Raw genomic sequence first — 26436 nt, 5'->3', positions numbered from 1 at the left:
TACTTTCCAGTGGGGAGTGGGTTAGAGATAGAAAAAGTCTCTAAGGAATTTTGGAAGCAAGGTTTCCAGGACCTTGAGAAGGCTAGTTATTGTTGGGACAAGGTCATTTATTACTATCTAATGAAACTTTAGTCATGAGACCTTTCAGATGTTTATCAGTGGGCCATGTGCTTACGGATGATTGCCAACACATATCTTGGGGGGTTTAGAGATAAAGGAAGTTTCCAAAGGAATTTTTATATGTTAAAGTAGGCTTACAAGATCCTGGTTTGGGGGGGGTTGTTCAGGCCAGGATTGCCTTTTGCCCTTAGCAAAGTATTAACATTGAGGCAGTTGAGTCCCTAGAGGAATGTCACTGCCTGTTTCAGACTTGTCAGTGGGCTCTGGGTAGTAAGGAAATTAGTAATTTTTCTTCTGCCTTTGTTTCCCACATCAAAGGTAACAAGGACAAATGAAGCATTGATGTGTTTAGGTAATGGCAATGTGGCCAATTTGTCTTGGCTTTTTTTTTTTTAAGTATTGTTCTGTAAAAAAGAAAATTTGACAAAAGCAAACACATACAGGAAAACATACAGATGCTGATAATCACAGAAAAATGTTCAGCCTCATTATAATATAAAATTAAAAAACATGATACAATTTCCCATTTATCAAAATGACAAACATTAAAATAAATAATAACCAGCACTAGTAAAATCTCAGGAAATAATATGTCAGAATAGTTATGACCAGATTATAAATTTATGTACTTTTTTTGAAAAAAGATTTTATCTACTTATTTGAGAGTGAGAGAAAGTGTGCACAAGCAGGGTGAGTGGCAGGCAGGGGGAGAGGGAGAAGCAGCCTCCCGCTGAGCAGTGAGCCATGTGCGGCTCATCCCAGGACTCTGGGATCATGACCCAAGCCAAAGATAGACACTTAACCGACTAGATAGAGCCAAAGATAGACACTTAACCGACTGTGCCACACTGGCACCTCTTATATACACTTTTTAAAGGAAAACTTGACAAATCATATTATAAAAAATAAATAGTGACAACCCTTTGATGTAGTAGTTCCACTTTTAAGAATATATCTTTCAGGCACCTGGGTGGCACACTCAGTTAAGCATTCCACTCTTGGTCTCAGCTTGGGCCATGGTCTGGGGTTGTGAGTTTGAGCCCCATGTTGGGCTCCATGCTAGGTGTAGAGCCTACTCAAAAAAAAACCCCAAAAAACAAAAAACCAAAAAAACATATATCCTAAGTAAATAAGGATGTACACAAAGTTCTAGCTAAAAGGGTATTCACTGAGGGGCGCCTGGGTAGCTCAGTGGGTTAAGGCCTCTGCCTTCAGCTCAGGTCATGATCCCAGGGTCCTGGGATCGAGCCCCGCGTCGGGCTCTCTACTTGGCAGGGAGTCTGCTTCCTACTTTCTCTGCCTACCTGTGATCTCTGTCAAATAAATAAATAAAATCTTAAAAAAAAAAATAAGAGAGTATTTTACTGAAGCCTTGCTTATAATATGTAACAATTACAAATAACTTACATGCTTATTACTAGTGAACGTGGTTCAGTAAACTATCCATATAATAGAATATCATGCAGATGTTAAAATTATGTGGTAAATTTTATTTATTAAGTCAATAATTTAATGGTTTAATGATAATTAAGTCAATAACAAAACATACTGTATTTAATGACAATAAAGGAGTTCAAAATGTAATAACTGAGGAAAGCAATTAACTAAAAATTCTGCATGGTTTTAAATTTTAAATTTTTTTAACAAAAAAATATTTTTGTTAAAAAATATCTTATATATACCTATACACATATGTAGCATATATATATATATATGTATATATATATATATGCATCTATACACACATATATTTAATGGTTGATATCTTTTTGGTCAGGTCTTACTTTTTAAAGTGTTTTGGGAGGCACCGGTGGCTCAGTCCATTAAGTGTCTGTCTGCCTTCCACTCAGGTTATGATCCCAGGGTCCTGGGTTGAGTCCTGAATCCAGTTCCCTGCTCAGCAGAGAGCCTGCTTCTCTCCCTCTCCCTCTACGCGCACCTCCCCACTCTCTCCTCTCAAATAAATAAAATCTTTTTTTAAAAAGGTGTTTGATTTTATTATTATTTGTACTGCTTACACATCAAAACTTATTAAAAATAAAAGTGACATGTTTTTCTCCTCTATTAAATGTGTTAAATTAAAAAATACAGATTAGATAACACGAAGGTCACAATACTTAGTTGATGATCAACAAGTATTAGTCCCTCTCCGTTCCCTAGTGACAGATATTCAAGGACAAGTTCGAAAATGGCAGATCTGGGATGTAGTTGAAGAGATCTGGGCAACAAGTTGCGTCACAAGAGCACTAAACCTCCTTTCAACCCCGATGATTCAAGATTAATACAATTCTTCCCCACTCACCTTTTAAATAACCGACTGGGATAACACCAAATTGTTTTACTGAATATCTAGTAGTTGCGGTGTTACTATTACTAGCATTGTACATTGTGAATGGGGGTGTGTACATGAAGAAAATCAGGCACGAGGGAGGGTTGATGCAAATCTCGGCCCATCTCCTGACAGCTCTCTGGCTCCCCTTTTTGTGAATGACTGAATGGTGGTCCTTAGGCCTCAGAGCAGGCAGTATCCGTGAGAAACGGAACTTTAAAAAATGAATTACTTTCCTTTTCCAAGAAGCTGCCGGGTGACCAACGCAGAGGAGCGGGGCGCCCTTTCCAACCTCTTGCGAGTGTGGGGGACATTCAAGACCCCGCGATCCAGTAAGGCAGGACCAGAGCGCTGTCTCTCTAGATACACGCGGCGCAAGACATGAGGGCCCCTCCCCGCCGGCAGCACCTGGCCTTCCCTGACCAGGGCCAGGGGGTCGCTCTCGCCCGGGACAGGCGTGAGACCACGCGGAGCCGGCGGAGGTCTCCGCCACGATCCCTCGCAGCCCCCACGTGCGCGCCTGGCGCCGGGAGGCGGGGGCCGCCGGCGGGGGCGGGGCGAACGCCGCGGGGCGGGGCGCCAGTTGCGCGCGCGGGGCAGGGGCGGGGCGCGCAGCGTGGTCTGGGCCGGCCCGGCGCTCCTCCTGCTTCCGCGCCCAGGCCCCGCGGGCCGAGCTCCTCCCCTGGCTCGGCCTCTGTCCCCTCCTCTGCCCTCTCTCCTCCTCCTCCTCCTCTTCCTCGGTGAGGCGCTCCTCGAGCAGCCAGGCAGCATGGCGGCCGTGGAGACGCGCGTGTGCGAGACGGACGGCTGCAGCAGCGAGGCCAAGCTCCAGTGTCCCACCTGCATCAAGCTGGGCATCCAGGGCTCGTACTTCTGCTCCCAGGTAGACGCCTGCTCCCCCGCGACGCAGCTGCGGCCGGCGGACTTCCTCCGCTCTCCGTCTGCCCTCGCGGCCGGTCGGGACGCGCTCCTCCTCTTCCACCCCCCGGGCGCGCCGGCCGCGCTCCCTCCTCCCCCAGCCACTGTCGCCGCCGCCCCCTCCCTCCTCCGGGGATCTTGGGCCCCTCGGACGCGGGCGCGGTCTGCCAGCGGCCATGTGGGCTGGGGGCGGAAGCGGACTTGTCCCGGGCAGCCCGGCGGTTCTAGGGCGCCGCGTTGAGGGGCGGCTTCCCGCAGCGCATCTTCTGTCCTTGCTGGGACTGTCAGGTGTGCGGGCTACCCGAGACAGGTGGGGACGCCCCGGGGAGGGGGCAGCCTCAGCCGTGCGTACCCCCACAGCCGCAGCTCCCGGCAGCACTCTGGTCGTGGTCGCGGGGCGTCGCGGGGCCGGGTACTCAGTCACTCTGGTCCCGGCGGGATTGGGGGTCGGAAGAGACCCGTTGGGGTTTTGAGGAGTGGGTTGCCTGGGGTCGCAGAAAAGGAGGAACGCTAGCTCCAGCCCCACCTCTCTCCTTGTGTTTGACTACCGCGCTTTGACACTTCAGCAACTTTGGGCTTGGGGATAGATAGGGGTCTGTAATTCCTTCGTTTGTTTTGGCATCCGAATTTATTAATTTAGAAAACCGTAAGTTAGCGCTATGAGTCACGGTTCTCATTTACAGAATTTGCCACTGAGTGAAAAAGTCAGTTCCATTAAGGGTTATGCTTTAAGGCATGGTGTATTTTAATAAGTTTTGTGCAGTGGAGCAAACCCAGCACTGAATGGGGTCCTGACTGAAACGTGTGCTAGTGTTTATGTTTACTGAAAAGCACTCGTGTTCCGGTTGCATTTAGACACTCAGAGTATCGGTAGGGCCACGGTGGTATGGCTCTTAGTTCCAGTCCAGGTCTGTTGAAGAGGGAGATGCGTGAAAGTTCATGTATTAAATTAGCAGCGTTCTGTGGGGAGAAGAGCATGAACAAAGAGTCTGAAGGCCTGGTCAGGGCTCTGCCTTTGCCAAGTACTGTGCAATCTTGAACTAGCCGAGTTACCTAACCTTTCTGAGCTCCACTCCTACCACTGTGCAGAGGGGAAGATGATACTCTTACTTACATATTTCTCAAGGTTGTTCTGGAGCTCAAATTATCCAGTGAATGTGAAATGCTGGTAAGACGTGAAGCATTATTTTCTTCTTTTAAAGGCTGTTTGAACACTGCCATATGAAAAATATAAATGATTTGGAATGAAAACAAGTAAGAATAGTATATACAAGTAATATGAATATTTTAAATATAAAGTATGTAAATATAAAGACATGTAAAATACAAGTAAAACCTTCAGGCCACACGACTTGTACATAAACTATTCTAAGAGATCCTGGCTATGTTGTATAGGTCTTGTTTTTAGATAGGATATGATCCTTGACCTTGTTAGTATCATTTGGAAAAAGTTGCACATGAGAAGTGTTGCTCTTTCTAAAAATAGCATTGGGACTACTCAGCATGCTAAACGTGGTATGAGTCTTTTTGTTTCTTTGAAATAATTTTCAGCTTTGCGCAGTGGCAGTATCGTAGCCAATGAGGTTTATCCGAGGCACGATTATTGCTAATTGAAATAATTTTCAAATTTTTAATTTGTTGAAGGCTATGTGGGACCTGGATTTAAAACAAAAAACCCAATAATTTGCTTTTGGAAATTGTGTACCATGAGTGGAATAATGTGGTTTACCTTCAGTTTAAAGTTAGGTTGCATTTTGTAATGCTGAATGAGTTAATATGTACAGACACTTACATGTTGAGATTTTGACTGTGAAACCATATTCATCAGGCATAGGTGATACTCTCTTAGGCATGGTATTATTCAGTAGAAAGAACATTGTCTCCTTAGGATTTGTGGAAAAATGCCAACAAATTCGTGAAAACATGACATAAGCCTTCTCCTGTTCTGATCATCTTCAGTGGTCTGTCTTCTGTCTGCCTGCTTCTCTGATCCCCAGCCTGGCTGTCTGGCCAGCTTATGTGGGAAAAATCTGAGAACAAAACTATAAGAGGCAATAACAGAGGTAAGCCTTTCCCAGTTACTTACTCACAACACCTTGATTTCCTATAGGTATTTTAGACAATCAGTAGTTATCTCATTTATTTTCTTATTTATCTGTTTTTTAATCACAAGGTGAGGTTTGTGAATAAGCTATCTTGTTCACTGCCCCCTGGTTTCTCAGTACAATGCTATGCATGCAGTAGGTGGGCATAGAATGTTTGCGTCAATGATAAATGCATCACAAGGCTGAATAAAGAGTTATATGCTACATTTGGATCATGACTCCATCATTTACTAGCTGCATGATTTTAGGCAAATAACTTGACTTTCTGTTTGATGTTACATCCAGTGGGCCCATGGATAGTACAGGATTTTGGTGTAAATTCTAAGTGTATGTAAAACACTTCACACATTAGTAAATTTAATCAATGTTAGGTCTTCTTGTTTAAACATTTTTAAAAAACATTTATTTATTAGAGTACACACTTGCAGGGGGAGGGGTGTTGGGGGACAGGGAGAGAATCTCAAGCAGACTCCTCCCTCCTCAACTGAGGGGGGAACCCATCGCCCAGCCCAGTCTCAGGACACTGAAATCATCACCAGAGCCAAAATCAAGAGTTGGATGCCCAACCGACTGAGCCACCCAGGCACCTGTCAATGTTAAGGTCTTTGTAGTATTATGCTGTGTTTCATGCTTAAGGTACAAAAATATTTTTATTTAAGATGCTTAATTTATTTTTTGAGGGTTTTTTTTTTTTTTTTTGTAATCTCTGCATCTAATGTGGGGCTCGAACTCACAACCCTGAGATCAGGAGTCGCATGCTTTTCTGACTTAGCCAGCTAGGGGCCCCTAAGATGTTTAATTTTAAGAAAAGCTTTGGCTCTTTATATGAATAAAATCCCTTTTACTTGAAAATTGAGCTTTTCTGATGTTTGATGGCATTTCCTTATAGAAGTGTTCATTCTTATTTAATAGTAGTTTACTAATTTTAATAGTAGTGTAATAGTTTATGCCTAGTTCCTAGGAGTCTGTAAAAATATTTTGAGGGTGCAGGCTGTGCTTTACATATTTTCATTTTCTCTACCTTGTACACTGAAGGCATTCAGGTTTTTTTTTTTTTAGGCGTTCAGTTTCTTAACGAAAAGAGGTCATTGGGCCTGACAAGGAAAGCAAAGAGCATTCAAGCCCTTAGTAAATAGCTCAGGGCAGATGCTACCTTGTCTGTAGTTAAAGGATCAGCTGAGGACCTGAGTGATTTGTAACCATTTATAAGATGTAAGAACTTTAAAGAGTATAGTATGAGTGGAAGGAGACTGGGTTTATAGTCTGACCTGGAGTTAAATCTTTACTACCATGTCCTTGGCCAAGTTCTCTCTTAAATTTGTAGTAGAGGGCTAATGGTGTATCCTCTTCATGGAATTGATGGGAAGGTGAATAAGAGAGCATGCAAAATACTTGGCACAGTGTTCAGTGAGTGGTTTTATTATGCATGTAATTTCATGTCTAATACTATTACACCTAGTCATAAGGAAGGTTTTTTGTTTTGTTTTGTTTTTTTAAGATTTTTAAAAATTTATTTGCCAGAGATGGGGAGAGAGCATGCATGAGAGCGCACAAGCAGGGGGAGCAGCAGGCAGAGTGAGAAGCAGCCTGCCCTCAGAGCAAGGAGCCAGATGTAAGACTCAATCTCAGGACCCTGGGATTGTGACCTTAGCTGAAGGCAGATGCTTAATCGACTGAGCCACCCAGGTGTCCCAATTAGAAGGAAGGCTTAAAAATGTGTAAGGAGAAGTATCATTTGTTTATGAAAATTTTATTTTTGTTTTTTTAACTACAAAAACAATTTTTGTTTCTCCATAATAGCTTTTGAAAAATAAAATTATAAAATATAGTATATTAGTAACACCCAAGGAAATCAAATAACTAGAAAAAATGTAATAAAAGCAATGAAATAAAATATAATGAAATGTAATAAAATGAAATGTAATAAATGAAATGTAATAAAAGCAATGAAAGATCTCTACACTAAAAACATACATATCATTGCTGAGAGAAATTAAAAGCTAGGAATGGAGGTACATAGAGGTATACATATAGAGGTATATGCGCACACACACACACACAAACATATATGTACACCTATTTCATTTTTTTTTAAAGATTTTTTATTTATTCATTTGACAGAGATCACAAGTAGGCAGAGAGGCAGGCAGAGAGAGAGAGGAGGAAGCAGGCTCCCTCTCGAAGGCAGAGGCTTTAACCCACTGAGCCACCCAGGCGCCCTTATACACCTGTTTTATTGTGCTTGCTTTATTGGGCTTTACGCATACTGTGGTTTTTACAGATTGGAGGTTTGGGACAATCCTGTGTCAAACAAGTCTCTTAGCCCCATTTTTCTTTCTTTCTTTTCCATTTTTCTAATTGTTTCTGTCACATTTTAGTAATTCTCCCAGTATTTAGAACTTTTTCTTTTCTTTTCTTTTCTTTTTTTTAAGTATTTTAGTTTGAGAATAGTTGACACACAATGTTACGTTAGTTTTAGGTGTACAACATAGTGATTCAGTATGTCTCTACCTCCTGCTGTGCTCACCACAAGTGTACTACTGTTTGTCACTGTACAACACTATTATAATATCATTGACTATATGTCCTATGCTGTGCTTTCTATTCCTGTGACTTGTTCTGAAACTGGAAGCCTGTCTCCCACTACCCTTCACTCATTTTGCCTCCCCCCCCCCCCCGACTCCTGCTTCCATCGGCTTATGAACATTTTGAACACATTCTTGGAGTAGATTCTTTCAAAGGAACAGTAGCAAGGTAAGGTGATTTGGGTCTCCAGGAGGAAAGTGCGTAGCTGGGCATCTTGGGAGTTGGATTTGGAAACTGAGGAAGGGATTGCCCTTCCAGCATGTAGCAACTTTGAAATGTCACTGTACCCTCTGAAACTCTTGTCCTTCCATAACAAAGTTCCTTCCTAATAATGCAGCATGTTTCTGGAACTCCTCTTCATCACTGATGGAGATACTACCATATTATACTTTGTATTTATAAAGATTATCTTTAAATTCCTCACATTATCTCATACCATCCCTAGGTACTGCTGTAAGTTAGGTGGTTGGGTACAACTGTCATAGCTTCTTATAAAGCTCATTGATTTTACAAAAGACCAATGTTGGTTTGAGGACATTGTGGTGGTCAGTGGAGATATCCTTTTATTGACATGCTTATATTATAAACAGTTATGCTGGGGTTTTGGCACGAGTTATGTTTATATTCCAGTAGAACTTTTAAAAAGCAGGTATCATTTGATTGGTAGGTAATTGAAAGTTGAAGAAGTCTTTATTTAACTCAGTTTTGTTTTTTTTTTTTAAAGAGATTGAAGGGCTGGTAGAAGTAGGTGTGATCTTATATTGTTCATACAGTTTGTAGATAGAAATTTTAGTCATTTTTTGGGGGGTGAATCTTTTTCATACAAAATTTTTATTTTCTTATTTTTGTTTTTTTTTAAAGTTTTATTTATTTGTCAGAGAGGGAGAGAGAGAGAGAGAGCAAGCACAAGCAGGGGGAGTGGCAGGGAGAGGGAGAAGCAGGCTTCTCGCTTAGCAAGGAGGACTCTGGGATCATGACCTGAGCAGAAAGCAGATGCTTAACCGTGCCACCCTGGCATCCCAACATACAAAATTTTTAGTTATGGTAAATTTGGTAGGAATTGATGTAATAGACACGTATGCACATAGCTAAGCACATACTTAGCTCTAGATGTTAGAAGAGAGAAGCAATAGCATGGTAACTCCTGTACTAATAAGGAATTGTCCCTGGTATTGATAGCAAACCCATTTAGTAGATGTACTATAGTTAGGCATACTCCATAGAGCAACCATTATAAATCTCTGCATAGTAAAGTTTTAATGTAATGGAGTATAAATACAATTATTATCCTTCCTGGTTGATTGTGAACCTCTCCGGATCTCCTGTTTTAACATGAGGCATTTGCTTATTCATGCTTGGGCAGGTAGTACTCCTAGCTCAACAGTTATGTGTTTTTATTTCGATTTCTTTGATTGGTATCAGTCTTGTGTCTGACTTTGAATAAAGAGCAATTCAGCATATTCTGTAAGCTAGGTCTTTTTCGCTATGTGTTTGGCAGCTGTAGTTGAACCTGGTAGAAGGACCCTGTGATACTTCCCTTAAATTATACATCGCACACAAGTTCTCTTCTTGTAGCACTGTTCACAGTGGCTAAGTCGTGGAAACAACCAGAATGTCCATGGATGGGTGAATGGATAAATAATTTGTGGTATATACACACAGTAGAATACAACATAGCCTTAAAAAGAAGAAAATTCTGCAGTATGCCACATTGTGCTACCTAAAATAAGCCAGTTTCAGAAAGACACTGGATGATTGCACTTACATGAGGTATCTAAAACACTTGAGTTCATGGAATCGAAGAATGTAATGGTGGCTGCCAGGGACTGGGAGGAGGAAGAAATGGGGAGCGCTCATCAGTGGGCTCAGAGTTTGAGTCACACAAGATGAATAGGCTCTAGACATCTGCTATTCAGCATTGTACCTACAACAAGGAAAACTATATTGACACTTAAAATTTGTTAAGAGGGTAGATTTCATGTTAAAGTGTTCTTACATTTAAAAAAGGTTCTGTTTTATTGCAAGGTTCTTTAGGGACTTCTAATGATACAACCGCTGTGCCATGTCTGATGGAAAGCATTCCTAAAATCCTGTCAGCTGGGGTCTGCTTGTGTGGCATTATTTGGGTCACAGGCTCAGACTTCTAGTGGTTAGGGTATAAAAGATAAATGAAATTGTGATGTTAGGACTTTCCTTATGGTCATAAAGTAAGAGGAAACAGACTTCTTCATATTATGAACCTGTATTTAATGATTCTACCTTGATAAAAGGTCAAAAGAGCAAACTTAGTGTCAGATTCTGAAGGCTACTTTATCTTTTTTGTCAAGCTGTGAGCTTAAATCATTGAGTAAAATAGGTAACTGTAGGTGCCATTAGATAGAGCATGGCTTTTGTTTTTTTCCTCAAATGGGGCATGGCTTCTTGGGTTGGGGATTTATTTTATTCCTTATTATTTTCCTAATTGGCACTACTGATAGGTTTGACTATTTGAATACTGATAGCTTTGCATTGTTCACTACTAAATAAATGCAGAGAAATTTAAGTGCAGTTATTATGTGAATAATTTAGTATTGTTTTTGAATTGAGGTTTTATGTACCTTAAAGTCAGTTAGTTATTAATTTCTTTTACTCAGTTATTATTAGATTTTGAGTAGAATAAAAAACTAATAGTGAATCATTAATAGAATCTAAAACAAAAATGATACAATAAATGCTTCACACAAGAGGAACTACTTATCCCGAATTTTGTGTTTATCATTCATTTGCTTTTCCACATGTTTGATTCCTTAGATAATGCATTGTTTACTTTCGATGTTTTTGAAACGTTTATAAATGAAATCTCTGCTAGTATTGTTATGCAACTTGTTATCTTTAACATGGTTTTGAGATTCATTCATGTGTATAGCTCTAGTTCATTCATTTTTCATTGCTCTGTGGTATTCCAGTGAATCTATATATCATAGTTCATTCATTTCTTTGTTAATGGAAATTTGGGTTGTTCCAGGTTTTTGTTCTTGTATAGTGCTGCTTTAAATATTCTTTTTTATTTTTTTTAAAAGATTTTATTTATTTATTTGAGAGAGAGACAGTGAGAGAGAGCATGAAAGTGGCGAAGGTCAGAGGGAGTTCCCCATAGAGCAGGGAGCCTGATGCGGGACTCGATCCCAGGACCCTGGGATCATGACCTGAGCTGAAGGCAGTCGCTTAACCAACTGAGCCACCCAGGTGCCCCTGCTTTAAATATTCTTAAGCCTAACTCCTGGTGCCTGTGTGCAAGAGTTTCTCCTGGGTCTACACCCATCAGAAACATTCTTTAGTAATAGGATATATATGTGGTCAGCTTTGTTTTGGTGGTGCCAAATTATTTTCCAACATGATTATACTTATACTTCTGTCATCAAAAGCTTTGTATTGTTCCATATCCTAGCTAAGACTTTAAATTAACAGACATTTTGATTTTTATCAAAGTGGTCTTTTATGTTATTTATGAATAACAACATCTGTTGGGCTATTTATATATTTGTAAACCTGTGAAAATCTAAGTGTCCTTGAGGGACTTAAGGTTACTTGTACAGACAGGAAGTACATTAAAAAAAGATAAGTGATTGAATCAGGATGTTGTGCACCTGAAACCGATATTATATGTGAAGTTTGCTTTATTTAAGAAAAAAAAATAAATCACGAGGTGGTGCTAAGGGAAAGAGACCAGGAGTTATTTTCCCCCTTACTTATTTTACAACTTTATTAAGTTTCCCTAGCTTTTTATTGTGAAGAATTTCAAACATACAGAAAAGTTTAAAGAAGAATATTAATAACTAATTGCAGTATATTCATCACCTAAATTAACATTTTGTCCTGTTTGCTTTATTTGTGTCTGCTTGTATGTGTATTGCATTTGTGTATTTGTTGAAACGTTTGAAAGTCACAGACAACATGACACCACACCTGTTAATTATTCAGCATGCCTCTTTTAATGACAAGGACATTCTTCTTTCTTGTTTACAATGCCATGATTACATTTAAGAAAATGGACAGGAATTCCCTAACATCGTCTAATAGTCAATCCTATTCAGATTTCCCAGTTATCCCCTAGGCATCTTTAATAGTTGCATTTTTTGCTTTTTATTATATTTTGAAATTAAGATCTTATAGGAGCTCACAAGTAGCATTTGCTTGTCATGTCTGTCAGTCTCTTGATTTAGAAGAGTCCTCTCATCTTTATTTCATGATGCTGACTTTTTAAAAGAGATTAGTCAGTTGTCTTGTAGCACGTCACATATTCTTGATTATCTCATTATTTCCTCAACATCACATATTCTTGATTAACTCCTTATTTCCTTGTAGTGTCTTTAAGTTGTTCTTTTATCCACTGTATTTTCCTTCAGCCAAATATTAGGTCCAAAGGCCTAACTAGAATTTGTTGAGATTCACTTGAGAAGACTCCTAGGTGATCCTGCATGCCTTGTATTTTATCACATTAGGAGACACAGAATGCCTGGCTGTTCCACTCCAAAATTTGACATTTGGTTAGAGAGGTTGCTGCCAGATTACCACTGTAAACATGTATTTTTCACTTTGCAGTGACTGTGTAATCTGTAGGGTGATACTCTGGCATGATGAGACTATGCTTTTCTTCATGATCTTTCTCCAAGTGGTTTTAGTATCCATGATGGTCGTTGCCTGATAATTATTTCAGTAAGGGTTTGTACATAGTGATTCCCCTTCCAACCCCGTTCTGTCATTTACTGTCTGATTTTTTTCCCCCCTCTAAGGAGGTTCTTCCTCATCAACTGGTTAATAAAAAACTGTGTTCTCCCTAAAAATGGTAAGATTCCTACTTAGAAGACATGTAATGGTAATATATTGGTCACTTCCAGGGATCACAAATGTTTGTTGTAGTTTCCCCATTTTTCAGTATAGGGTCCTTTGGATTTTTTCCCCCCTTCATTCCCCTGCCCCGAGAGAGAGAAAGAGAGGCTTGCGAGTGCAGGGGGTAGGGGCAGAGGGAGAGGGAGAGAGAATCCCAACCAGACTCCATGCTCAGCTGGAAGTGGAGCTCAATCTCATGACCCTGAGATCACATCCCTAGGCAAAAATCAAGAGTCAGGTACTTAACTGACTGAGCCACCCAGGTGCCCCTGCCTTCATTAAACATTAAAATAAGTTGCAATCCTTATTCTTTTGGATGTTCAAATTGTCTCATTTTGTCAGTGATAACCATTTTCAGAGTGGTTTCTATATCCTTTTGACCCTCCTGCATTAGTCTCTGATTGCTTCCTGGCCTTCTGGTGCAAGACAAATCAGATTTACCTTGTAATTTCCCTATCCCAGATCTGGAATCAGTCCTATCTCTAAGGAGCTGTTGTTTCTTTCTTTCTTTTTTTTTTTTTTTTAAGATTTTATTTATTTATTTGACAGACAGAGATCTTGACAAGTAGGCAGAGAAGCAGTCAGAGAGAGAGGAAGGGAAGCAGGCCCCCTGCTGAGCAGAGAGCCCAATGTGGGACTCGATCCCAGGACCCTGAGATCATGACCTGAGCCGAAGGCAGCGGCTTGACCCACTGAGCCACCCAGGCACCCGGAGCTGTTGTTTCTGATAGGAAAGTCTGCAGAACTCTAGATGTTGGTGCTAAGTATATTTTATGCCCCTGGAGTGCCCTTGCCTGTAGGAGAAGGAGTAGTAACATCTTCAAGGAACTTTGCTGATGGCTCTATGAGGGACTCAGATAAAACCTCTGTAGGGCAGTTTTTTCAAAGCAGCATACTAAATTGGTGAAAAATGGTATAGGTAAGGACAGGAAGGCCTCCTGAAGGAGGTGAGTTAAGAACTCGATTTTGATAAATTACAAAAATAACTAAAAGTGGAAGGGTAAATCAGAAAGTGCTCATTAGAGCATAGGAGAGGATATTCCAGGGGAAGGATAGCTTACAGAAGTAGAGAAGCCAGCTGAAACAGCATGTTACAGTAAATAGAGTAGCTTTACTGTAGTGGAGGGTCTGAGTCCAGAGATATATAAGTAAATAAAGTCATTGATAGTAGGTATAGAGACTTTGCTGTTACATTAAGTATACTTTTTGAAAGTGTCAGTATCTACTTTTGCTTTTCATTATAAAAAGCAGTACATAATCTTTTCATAAATATAATAGAAGTGTATGAAATGAAAGTCCATCATGATCAGAAAGAATCTAAGAGAATGTTTATAATTTGGTTCATTATCTTTCCAAACTTTTGTGTAGGTATTGCATAGAGGTTAAGAGCACGAATAGTGTCTCAAGAGGGTCTGTATTTAGAACTTGGCTTTGTGGGGTGCTTGGGTGGCCCACTTGGTTAAGCAGCCAACTCTGAATTTTGGCTCAGGTCGTGATCCCAGGATCCTGGGATGGAGTCCCACATTGGGCTTTGTGCTCAATGGGGTGTCTACTTGAGGATTCTCTTTCTCTCCCTCTTTTGCTGTCCACACCTCCCCCCTATCCCTGGCCCGTGTGCTTGTGCAGGTGCACATGCTCTCTGTCTCTCAAATAAATAAATCTTCAGGGGCACCTAGGGGACTCAGACAGCTATGTGTTTGCCTTCTGTTCAGGTCATGAGCTGGGAATCCTGGGATTGAGCCCCACTTTGGGCTCCCTGGAGTCTGCTCACTTTCCCTCTGCTCTCCACCCCCTCTCCAATTTGTGCTTGCTCTCTCTCAAATAAATAAAAAACTTAAAAAGAAAAAAAAACCCCTGCAAACCAAAACAAAGAAACCCTGGTTTTGTGTTTTTTGGACATGCTAAGTAACTTGTCTATGTCTCAGTTTTCTCATCTGTAAAATGGGATGGTAATAGCATTGACCTCTTATAGTTGTTGTAGGATTAACAGCATTAATACATAGTAACTGCCTAAGTCAGAGTTTGGCATATAGTATGCACTCAAATGTTAGCTGTTTTTATTTTTTCAAAACAAAAATTGGATCATTGCTTTTACATATATCTATACAGTTTTATAGCTTAACTTTTTAAAAAAGTGTGTCTTTTTTATTGTGGTAAAAAAAGACTTTAGGACCTTAACCGTTTTTAAGTGTACAGTTTCAGTATTAAGTGTATTTACATTGTTGTGGAAGAGATCTCCTGAAATTTTTCATTTTGCACAATTGAAACCCATTAAACAAGAATTCTCTTTTAGTCCCTTTTCCCAGCCTGATAACCACCATTCTGCTTTCTGTATCTATGAATTTGACTATTTTAGATACCTTATACTAGTGGAATCATATAGTATTTGTCTTTTTGTGACTGGCTTCTTTCCTTTTCTTTCCTAAGGTTTTATTTATTTATTTGACAGAGAGAGAGAGAGAGAGAGAGAGAGACACCACGCATGCTCACAAGCAGGGGTGGGGAGTGGAACAGGGAGAAGCAGGCTCCCAGCTGAGCAGAGAGGCCCAACTCTGGCTTGATTCCAGGACCCAGGGATCATGACCGGAGCTGAAGTCTCCACTGATTAACTGCAGGTACCCTGCAACTGGCTTATTTCACTTACCATAATGTCCTCAAGGTTCATCCATGGTATAGCATGTGACAGGATTTCCTTCCAATTTAAGGCTGCAGAGTATTCCATTGTATGTAGGTACCACATTTTGTTTATCTGTTCATCCTTTGATGGGCATTTGTGTTGCTCTCACCTCTTGGCTTTTGTGAACAATGCTGCTTAGGAACATGGTGCAGTTGTCTCTTTGGCCCTGCTTTCTGTTCTTTTGACTATATATCCTGAAGATGGATTGCTGGATCATTAACTAGTTCTATTTTAATTTTTTGAGGAACCATCATACTGTTTTCCACAGTATCTGTGTTATTCCACTATGGTTTTACACAGTAGTTTATGGTCCCACCAACAGTGCGCAAGGATTCCAGCTTCTCTAGATCCCTGCCAATGCTTGTTTTTTAATTTTTTTAATTTTTATTTTTTTAAAAATAGCTATCCTTGTGGATATGAGGTGATCTCATATTGGGTTTTGATTTATATTTTTCTGATGACTAGTGGTATTTAGTATCTTTCAGCTGCTTGTGGCCTTTTATTTAATCATTCTTGGTGAAATGTCTATTGACGTTTCTTAATCCAGTTATTTGATTTTTTTCTAGTTGTGTTGTAGGTTTCTTTGTATATTCTGAATATTAACCGACTAATACATTCTGGATATTAACCATAATATTATCAGGTACATGACTTGTAGATCTCTTCTTCCATTCCATAGGTTACCTCTTCACTGTCAGTTGTGTCCTTTGATGAGCGAAAGTCTTAGTGTTTGGGGTGCCTGGGTGGTTAAGTGTCTGCCTGTGGCTTGCGTCATGATCCCAGGGTGTTGGGCTCAAGCCCCACATTGGGCTCCCTGCTCAGTGAGGAGGCTGCTTCTCCCTCTCCCTCTGCCCCTCCTGCTCATGCTCTCTCTCTCTCTCATATAAATAAAAATCTTAAAAGTCTTTTTTTTTTTAAAGATTTTATTTATTTATTTGACAGACGGAGATCACAAGCAGGCAGAGAAGCAGGCAGAGAGAGAGGAGGAAGCAGGACTCTGGGATCACGACCTGAGCTGAGGCAGAGGCTTAACCCACTGAGCCACCCAGGCGCCCCTAAATGTTCTTTTTGATGCTATTATAAATGAAATTGTTTTCTTAATTTCCTTTTCAGATTGCTCATTGTTAGTGTATAGAAACATAGTTGTTGCATGTTGATTTTGTATCCTTCAGCTTTACTGCTTTTGTTTATTCTAACGGTTTTTCACTTTAGAATCTTTAAGACATTTTCTACATATAAGATCATGGCATTTGTGAACTAAGATAAATTTGCTTTTCCTTCCTAGTTGGATGCCTTTTATTATTCTTGCTTAATTGCTCTGGCTAAGAATTCCAATGCTATGTTGAATAGAAATTGTCAGAGTGGGCATCCTTGTATTGTTCCTGGTCTTAGAGGAAAAGTTTTCACTCTTTCACCATTGAGTGATGTTAGCTTTCCAGCTTTTATTATGTTGAGATAGTTTCTTCTGTTCTTAACAAGTGTTTTAATCTTGAAAGAGTGTAGAGTCTTGTCAGATGTTTCTCCTGCATCAATTGAGATGACCGTGATTTTTGTCCTTCATTCTGTTCACGTAGTGGTGATATTTAAATGCTGTTTAAATTTTTTTGTATGTTGAACTATCCTTGACTTCCAGGAACCCATGTCATCATGGTGTATAATTTTTTAAATGTGTTGTTGAATGTGGTTTGCTACTATTTTGTTGAGGATTTTGCATTAGCATTTATCAGGGATGTTGGTCTGTAGTTTTGTTGTGGTGTCTTTTATCTGGCTTTGGTGTCAGGGTAGCACTGGCTTCATAGAATGAATGCAGTGGGAATTTACCCTCTTTTTTTTTTTTTTTGGTTAATTGAGTCCTCTCTTTTTTTCTTAGTTAATTTAGCTAAGGGTTCATCAGTTTTGTTGATGTTTAAAAAAAAATTAAACTCTTAGTTGGGTTGATTTCCCCTCACTGCTTGCCATTGGCCTCCCACTGTCATTGTTTTTCTGTATTATTAATCTCTTGTACTCTTTATCATTTCCTTTCCTTCTGCTAGCTTTAGGTTTAGTTTATTCTTTTAGTTCCCTGAGGTGTAAAGTTAGTGTTGTTAATTTGAGATTTTTCTTCCTTTTTAATTTTTTATTATTTTTTAATTTATTTAATGTTCTTTAAATATTTTTTCATTTTTGAAGGGGGGGCAGAGGGAGAGGGAGAGCGAGAATCTCAAGCAGACTCTGCACTGAGCACAGAGTGCAATGCAGGGCTCCATCTCCTGACCTGAGATCATGACTGTAGCCGAAACTAAGAGTCTATAGCTTTAACGACTAAGCCACCCAGATGCCCCCTTTCTTCCTTTTTAATACATGAATTTATAGCTATAAACTTCCCTTTAACTGCATCCCATAAGCTTTTTTAAAAAAAGAGTTACCTCTTTCTTTCTTCCTTTCTTTCCCTTTCTTTCTTAACGTCTTATTTATTTACTTTACTTGACAGAGAGCACAAGCAGGGGGAGCAGCAGGAAGAAGGAGAGGGAGAAGCAGGCTCCCTGTGGAGCAAGGGGCCTAATGTGGGACTTGATCCCCCGACCCTGGGATTATGACCTGAGCTGAAGGCAGATGCTCAATTGACTGAGCCACCCAAGCACCCTACTTCTTTATTTAAAGAGAGAGCACAAGTGGGAAGGGCAGGGGGTGAGAGGAGAGAATCTGAAGTAGACTCTGAGCTGACTGTGAAGCCCAGCATGAGGCTGGATCTCACTATCCTAAGATCATGATCTGAGTTGAATCCAAGAGGTGGTCCAGGTAGGGAAACCAGTAGGAAGCTGTTTTGATAGTTTGTCAAATTAGTAGAGCCTAAAATAGGATGGGAGATAATTGGAATTAACTAGATAAGAAGAATAAAATAGGAAATGACTTGTTCTAGCAGTGAAATGAAAACACAGATATCTTACCCCTATTGATACTTTTTTGCTGTCCAGTGATTCACAATCCTGGAAATAAGTAAGAATCACCAACATAGGGGCATCTGGGTGGCTCAGTCATTAGGTGTCTGCCTTCTGCACGGGTTGTGGTCCCGGGGTCGTTGGATCGAGCCCTGCATCGGGCTCCCTGCTCGGCGGGGAGCCTGCTTCTTCCTCTCCCATTCCCACTATGACCCTCTCTGTCAAATAAATAAATAAAATCTTAAAAAAAAAAAAAAAGAATCACCAACATAGCCTGTCCTCAGAGATTCTGATTAAATTTGAGGTAGGAAACAGCATGAATATTTTTAAAGAAAATCTTTACAGATGATTCTAATATATAGCTACGACGAGAACCACACTATCTCCTATCAGCTCCTAAACCTGGTAGACCTTTTCCTTGGTGCTAAAGAAAAATACCTTCTCTCGGGGTGAGAACTCAAGGTTTACAACTAGTTATAATAGGTAATCTATAGACAGTGCTTTGGTGCTGTTCAACAGGTAGAGAGTAAAGCAGTGGGACAAAGTGCTCTCACATAAGGACCAAATAAGCACATGTGACCTCTTAGGTTTGGGGGTGGGTTAGGGTCTGGTGTGGGCACTATATGGAGAGGGTAGCATTTGAAATAGACCTGAAGGGGTAGATAAAGCTTCTGAGAACTGAGATGTAAAGGGGAGTATCAGCAGCAGATAGACCACGTTGTGGCAAGGAAAAGAAAGTGTGTTTGGGGAACTCTGAGTCTAATTTAGTTGGGTCATTGGTACATTTTGCAGAGAAGAGGAGAGAAAGATTGCCCAGTTAAGCATTCACAAGTCTGAATGGGTAGTTAGTCACTTGTGGTTTCGGGCGGTCCTAGTCTGGTAATGAATGGGAGAAGAAAATTAGTGGGATTGTGGGTTAGGGAAAGAACGCTGTTCAGCCATCAAAAGTCGTTAGGAAATGTAGGGATATTCTTGATACCCTCTGTGATTTTGAAGGCTATGACCAGGTTGTTTCATGGCCTCAGCAAGTAAGAGGAAGGTAGATGTCCTTATACAGGTGAGAGGTGTTTTTTTTTTTTTTTTTAAAGATTTTATTTATTTATTTGACAGACAGAGATCACAAGTAGGCAGAGAGGCAGGCAGAGAGTGAGAGAGAGGAGGAAGCAGGCTCCCCGCAGAGCAGAGAGCCCGATGTGGGGCTCGATCCTAGGACCCTGGGATCATGACCTGAGCCGAAGGCAGAGGCTTTAACCCACTGAGCCACCCAGGCGCCCCTGAGAGGTGTTTTTTATGGATACTTTAGTTCCTTCATTTACTTGAACCCTTGTATATGTTGAAATACGAGTCTTTAGCTACTTAAGCTGTTCCGTGAGATAGCTCCCCCGTTTATTTAATGAGAATAATCCTATTAGTCCTCTTACTAAAAAGTTGGAATTTGATGTAAATTTCATGAACCAAATGTAAAGCACTCTGAGGAATGTAGAAACCTAGTTGGATAGCTACTTTTCAAGAAATGTGTGAAATTTCAAAATGTTAGTCAATGATGGCTATATTGAAAATACAGTTGGGAGAAAAATTAAGTGGGGGTAGAGTTGATCCCCAGTGCGTTGTAAGCTTCTTTTTAATACCAAGTAGTCTGGGGCACCTGGGTGTCTTAGTCGGTTAAGCATCTGCCTTTGGCTCGGGTCAGGATCTCAGGGTCCTGGGATTGAGCTCAGCATTGGACTCCCTGCTTAGCGGTGAGTCTGCTTCTCCCTCTCCCTCTGTGATTTCTCTCACTCTTGTTCCCTCTCAAATGAATAAATAAAATCGTAAAAAAAAAAAAAAAAGAATAGCAAGTTGTCTGAAATATGTAAAGTGCGTTGTGTTTTTTCAGGGGGTATGTTCATAATCTTGTTGAAAGTGTCTTTGCTAAAGTAGAATCAAGCATGATTATTTTTAAATCTTGGTAATTATGACATAGCTTATTACTTCTCAGAATAGATATGAAAAAATAATTTTCTTTGAAAACTTAAGAGGTATTTAAATGCTGGTCTTTATATATTATCTTGGGTGTATTCTGCCCGTCACGAAGTGAGGATGAATTAGAAGGGTTTTGAAATGTGGTTCCTTTAAAAATTTTTTACTGCTTTTAGTTTGTCCCAAGTTTACCTGAGAAGCGAAACAACAGTAGCTCTCACAATGGAATAAATTAAGTGAATTGTAGAGGTAGTTATTGCTAAAGGGTTTGGAAGTGTCAGTTTCCACTGAGGGACAGATGGTATTTAAAATCAGTTATTATTATATTCTGTACTCTTGAAGAAAGGTGAGGTTTGAATGGAGGATAGGAGGGCATCTGATTATTTAAGCTTAATTGCTTTGAAAGCTACCTATGGAGTTGGGCACAAGTGGGAATGGCACCAGCTCCCTGCTCCTGTCTTAGAGCCACTCTTTTTTCTGTTTTAAATACTGAAGACTGCTCTAGATTTCTTTCTAACAAGAGTTCCTTGATCAAGAGGGGTAAAAAGAAAAACCTTTGGAACTTAACTTTGAACACTCCAGATGGCAAGTATTTGCAATTGGAAGCAAAAAGTCTTTGTGTATTTAAAATTCAGGAAGATTTGATGATTGGGTTCTGGATGTGGTCCTGTTGTAAATAACATGGCCTTCTGAGTATAATATTGGAACAATCAAATAATGATAAGTGTGTAGACATACCCCTGTAAGGGGGTAAGTCACTGAATACAACAGGTGTTAGGATGGAAGTAAGATCAATGTGAAAGAAAGGGGCAGTCAGTCTAATTGTTTTAGTTCTTGATGCCAGTCTGTCAGGCCTACTTCATCAGAGGAGTGATGTCCCCCAGGGAAGAGACTAAACAAGGTGGGCTGTGTGTTTTGCCCCATGGGATATTCACTCGTGGGGTGGAGAGTAACTTGTTCAGTCACACTATTAGCAGAAAGTATAAATACATTGCCCTAATTGTGTATTAATTGGTATAATGTTTTAACTCAGGAAAAGAAAGCAACTAATCTTTAGATGGATTCTTCATGGAGCTAGAAAAGGGCATTCAATTTAAAATACTGACGGTAGGAGATGAGCCTTAGTATATATGCACTTTGCATTATAGGGAATCTGATTTTGGTTCTTGGAAGGACGTGCTTTGAGTCACATATTCTGTAATCCTTATACCATGTAATTTCTTTCAAAATTTTGTTCCAGTTTTACTGAGAAGTAATTGACTTAACTTTGTATAAGCTTAAGGCATATCAAGTTAAATGATTTGATATATGTAGATATTGCAACATGATTACCACAGTAAATTTAGTTAATATTAATATCCATTACCTCACTAGTTACAAATATTTATATCCTTGTGATAAGAACTTTTGGATTTTTGTTCCTAGCAACTTTCAGATACACAATACAGTATCATCATGTTGTACATTACATCCTCAGAACTTACTTATCTTTATTTCAATGTTTTAAACAGATTATTTTTGTCATTTAATTCCATATCTCTAAGTAACATGATTATATTGCTATGTCCTGATGATTTGGCTTAGGCTTTCTCTCTAGGTTTCCTGGAGATGCAAGAAGAGTATTTAGTTGTTTTACTCCTTGCTTGCCATATGCTTATCTTCTGATTTATAAGTGATTTTGACAACAGTCATGTAGCCTGTTTCCCCTGTAAGTAGACGGGTGATCTTGGGCAAGTCCTTTATCATCTGTATGTTTCAGTTTTCTCACCTGTAAAAGGAGTATATAAGTAGTACCTACCTCATAGGGTTGTTAAGAGTTAGCATGTGTAAAGTAATTAGAATAGTGACACATAGTAGGCATTACATGTGTTACCCATTATTACTATATTGTGATTACTTTTTCTTTCCTATGCAGATCCTTTACTTAGCTCTTTGTGTACTTATTTTTAATTTACCCCAACCTTTTCTTTGGGTTTGTAAATCTCTTTGTAGTATATTTAAACATATTTGGTATTCTGTCAGTTTTCATGTTTCTGTAAGAAGTCTCTTTTGTGTCTTCTGATCTTTTCAACTTGGATTAGTAGGTCTCTATCTCTGTTGTATAGTTTTTTGCAGGGGAGGGGGTTGGTGGGTATTTATTTCATATCATTCTGGGATTTGCTTTTACTTTCTCTTATGTAGTATTCCCTGTTTCCTGCATTTTGCTAAAATATTTGCAGGAGATTTCTTGAAAAACAGTATTTTGAGAAAATAGTTTGTTTTCTAAGGTTATAAAACATTTGTATCTAATTTAAAACCACATCTAGGTGACAACTTTTTAATGCCCCCTTTAGTTAGAAGTGATTTTGATATTACTTTATAGTTATAGAAATCAGTAATGGTGAAAGCTGTTGAATAGCAATTTTACATGGAATACCATAGTTTGGACCCAAAATAGTTATTTTCAAATGCAGTAGACTGTCACTCAGGAATGCTTTTTATATGTTGAACACTCACTTAATAGTAATTGATTTTTGACAACTCTTTCTATTGACCAAAGTTTTATAGATATCCTTCTATTTTTTTTTTTTCTAGATTTATTTATTTGACAGAGAGAAATCACAAGTAGACAGAGAGGCAGCCAGAGAGAGAGAGAGAGGGAAGCAAGCTCCCCGCCGAGCAGAGAGCCCGATGCGGGACCCGATCCCAGGACCCCGAGATCATGACCTGAGCCGAAGGCAGCAGCTTAATCCACTGAGCCACCCAGGCGCCCCTAGATATCCTTCTATTTGACCAAATTTTTATAGTAGAAACAGCCAGGTCTTAAAGCTACAAAACCACAATATGACAATATAGTTGCTAGTTATAGTATTTCTGGAACTTAACAGAACAGGTCTGTATCTTCTTGAAAGGACATTTTCCTGAACTTTCTAATGTTACTATGTTACAAAACAGGTCTGTATCTTCTTGAAAGGACATTTTCCTGAACTTTCTAATGTTACTGTGTTCTTTTGTTTTCTGTGAGTCTAGTAGGTCTTCTAGAGTAAGCCGACAGTTTTTTCGTTTTTTGTCGTCTTCATTTGAAAATGAAGAAGAAATCACTTAAAGCCTAACAGGAGGGTTTAAGAAACCATATTGTATAACATGCTGGCTGTGTTTGCTCATTTTTATTATTTAGAAGTAGCGTTTTACCAACATGAAGGATTAATAATCTAGTGGAGTGACTTACTGGCATTTAGTAACTTTTCACTGGTACAACTTAGAAGTTCTTGAGTTCATTCTGTTCATGTGAAGTTCTTTCTGGGAGCTTCTGGTCCATCAGGATGATTAACTTTGGATGCTGAGTATTTTTCTGTGTGTATGTTTTAATTCCATGAAAATCTCTGAGATATTTTATTACCATGTCCTTTGTTGTTGTTGTTAAAATAAAGGTAATACAATGTAGAGAATTTGAAGTGAGGTCTGCCTTCCCCCAAGTTTGTCTCAATCCTTTGGAGTAATCACTGTTAACAACAGGTTGCTCTGTATTCCAAGAAGTTCTCAAGGTACGTAATCCATTTCTTAATGAACATCTTTTCAACAGAATTCAATAAGAAACACTCTGTTTTCCTGTCTGTACTTGATAACATGGTATAACATGATAACTTGACATTAGAAACTATAGTTTCTAATAAAGATAACATTAGAAACTATAGTTTCTAATAAAGAAATAATTTTGCTAAGAGAATTAGCATACTTATAATAATATAAGCTCTGTGGATAAAAACATCTTACATTGTAAAATGTTTATAAAATGGTAATATGATTCTGCTTGGGACCAGTCTCATATTTTTTCCTTTGATTTTGCCCTTTTGCCAATTCTTAGTATATACTGAGAAATTCTTCATATTCATATTTATATTTTTAAAAATCTTAAGCTAAAATATTTTATTTAGCCTTTTCTCTGAAATCTGTCCCCTTTACCTTGATCTCATCTGCTTCTTTCTCTTTCTCTTTCTCTTCTATGCTGCTAGATTGTTTTTGTTTCTCTTCACATTTACTGATTTACTATACAGAATACAACTCAGGGACAGCCAAATGGAAAATATGCACGGGGCACGGTGTTGCAGTGGGGGCAGTGGTGCAGACCGATATCTTACCCCTTTTATCTCTTTTACCAATTTGTCGCTTTCTCCTTGCCCTGCCCTGTGAGCCCTATAGCTGTGCAGAGAGTGGACTTTGGAACCAGAAAACCCTATATTTATAGTCCGGCTTTACCACTCAATAGCTGTTTGAACTGGCTCAAATTATTTTGACTTTAGTTTGTAGGAAAGGTTTAAATAACTTCCCCATCTGTAAAATGGGAGTATTAATATCCAGTTCCTAGGATTCATGTGACCTGTGAATGAGATGATGAGATGATGCATCCAAGATGCCCGACACAAGAAAGGCTGTCAACACATGGTGGTTCCCATTAATCAATGTCGGATGGAGGCTCCACAGGCTTTTATTCTTAATGGAAGGTGATGTTCTGCCAACCCACCTTGATGGGAACCTTCCTCTAAGATCTTTGCCACCTGGTCCTTTTTATTCATTAAGAAGATGGCAGAAGTATTTATATTTTTGAGACAAATTATCTGTAGGCCAGTTTTGATAAGGGTTGGCAGTAATAGTGAAGTGGCAGGTAGACAGGAAAAGGAAGAAAGGGCAGTAAGGAAAACCTGAATTAAAATACCCAGCAATACACAGTGAGAGATATAAAATGCCTACAACTTTGCAAAACAAATATTACCAAGTTGTATTGCATAGTATAAAAAAGAATAACCCACCATAGTCAACTAGTTTGTTTCAGGGAGGTAGAAATCATGAAATACTAGGAAAAGCTATTAAAATAATAATACATTAAGCCATTATATCAAATAAAAAAAATTTCCTTTTGTAGATGCTAAAGATGCATTTGGTGATATTCACCATCAGTCCCTAATTAATTTTAGAATAGAAATAGGAAAAATTATTTCCTTAATATAAGAAAAAGTGTAAGATACCTCCAATTCTATTCTTTTTCAAAATTGAGCAGTTCTAGTTTGTTTGCCTTTTTATATAAAATTTAGAATCATACTTTATTATATCTAAAAAAAAAAATCCCAGTTGAGATTGCTTAAAACTTACAAATGAATTTGGGGAGAATTGACATCTTTCTGACGTTTAGTTTTCCACTCCAGGCACACAAGATGTCTCTGTATTTATTTAGATCTTCTTTGATTTATCATTGTTTCGTAGTTTTCAGCATATAGTTGCTATACATGTTTTGTTACCTTTATGCTCTTTATTTAGTTTGGGGAGGAGTAATTGTAAATGGTATTGCTTTTGTGTCATGTTCCAATTATATATTGCCAGTATATAGAAAAACAGCTGACTTTTGTGTGTTGACCTTGTATTTGTGACTCTGCTAACCTGATATTTTAGTTCTGGGAGTTTTTTCCTTTGTATTTTTATATAGATACTTATGTCATCTTTGAATGGGGACAGTTTTCTTTCTTTGCTTTTTCTGTCTCTATGGCTTTTTTTTTTTTTTTTTTTCCTTGCCTTTTTGAATTGCAAGACTTCCAGTGTAATGTTGAATTAGGAATGTTGAGAGTGGACATCCTTGTCTGGTTCCTGATCTTAGGGAGAAAGCATTTTGTCTTTCACAATTAAATATGGCATCTGTAGACTTCTGGTATATGATTTTTTTTTTTTTTTTAAGATTTTTCATTTATTTGGAAGAGAGAGCAGAAAGAGTGAGAACATGAGTGGGAGGGGTGGAGAGGCAGAGGGAGAGGGAGAAGCAGGCTCCCCGCAGGGAGCCCGATGTGGGGCTGGATCCCAAGCCCTGGGATCATGACCTGAGCCGAAGGCAGACGCTTTACTGGCTGAGCCACCCAGTGCTCCTTTATCTTGATCTTTATCAAGTTGAAATGCTCTCCTAATTTACTGGGAGTTTTTATTATGAATGGA

At 39.2% G+C, this 26436-nt stretch overlaps 1 protein-coding gene across 2 annotated transcripts in view; it reads left to right on the top strand.

The window, feature by feature from the left end:
• The first annotated feature begins 3052 nt into the window (after window positions 1-3052).
• The window catches only part of METAP1 (methionyl aminopeptidase 1), a 65230-nt gene continuing 41846 nt past the window's right edge, over window positions 3053-26436 (top strand). Inside the window, exon 1 of one of the 2 annotated variants that reach the window (XM_082729083.1) lies at window positions 3053-3332. In XM_082729083.1, the coding sequence (XP_082585209.1) occupies window positions 3219-3332 (114 nt within the window). In that variant the 5' untranslated portion in view covers window positions 3053-3218. The remainder of the gene's footprint in view (window positions 3333-26436) is intronic. The other variant, XM_082729082.1, reaches the window with a different exon arrangement.

The sequence above is a fragment of the Mustela nivalis genome (assembly GCF_964662115.1).
Source record: "Mustela nivalis genome assembly, chromosome: 4".
Taxonomy (NCBI): domain Eukaryota; kingdom Metazoa; phylum Chordata; class Mammalia; order Carnivora; family Mustelidae; genus Mustela; species Mustela nivalis.
This window is presented reverse-complemented; position numbering and strand designations above follow the sequence as displayed.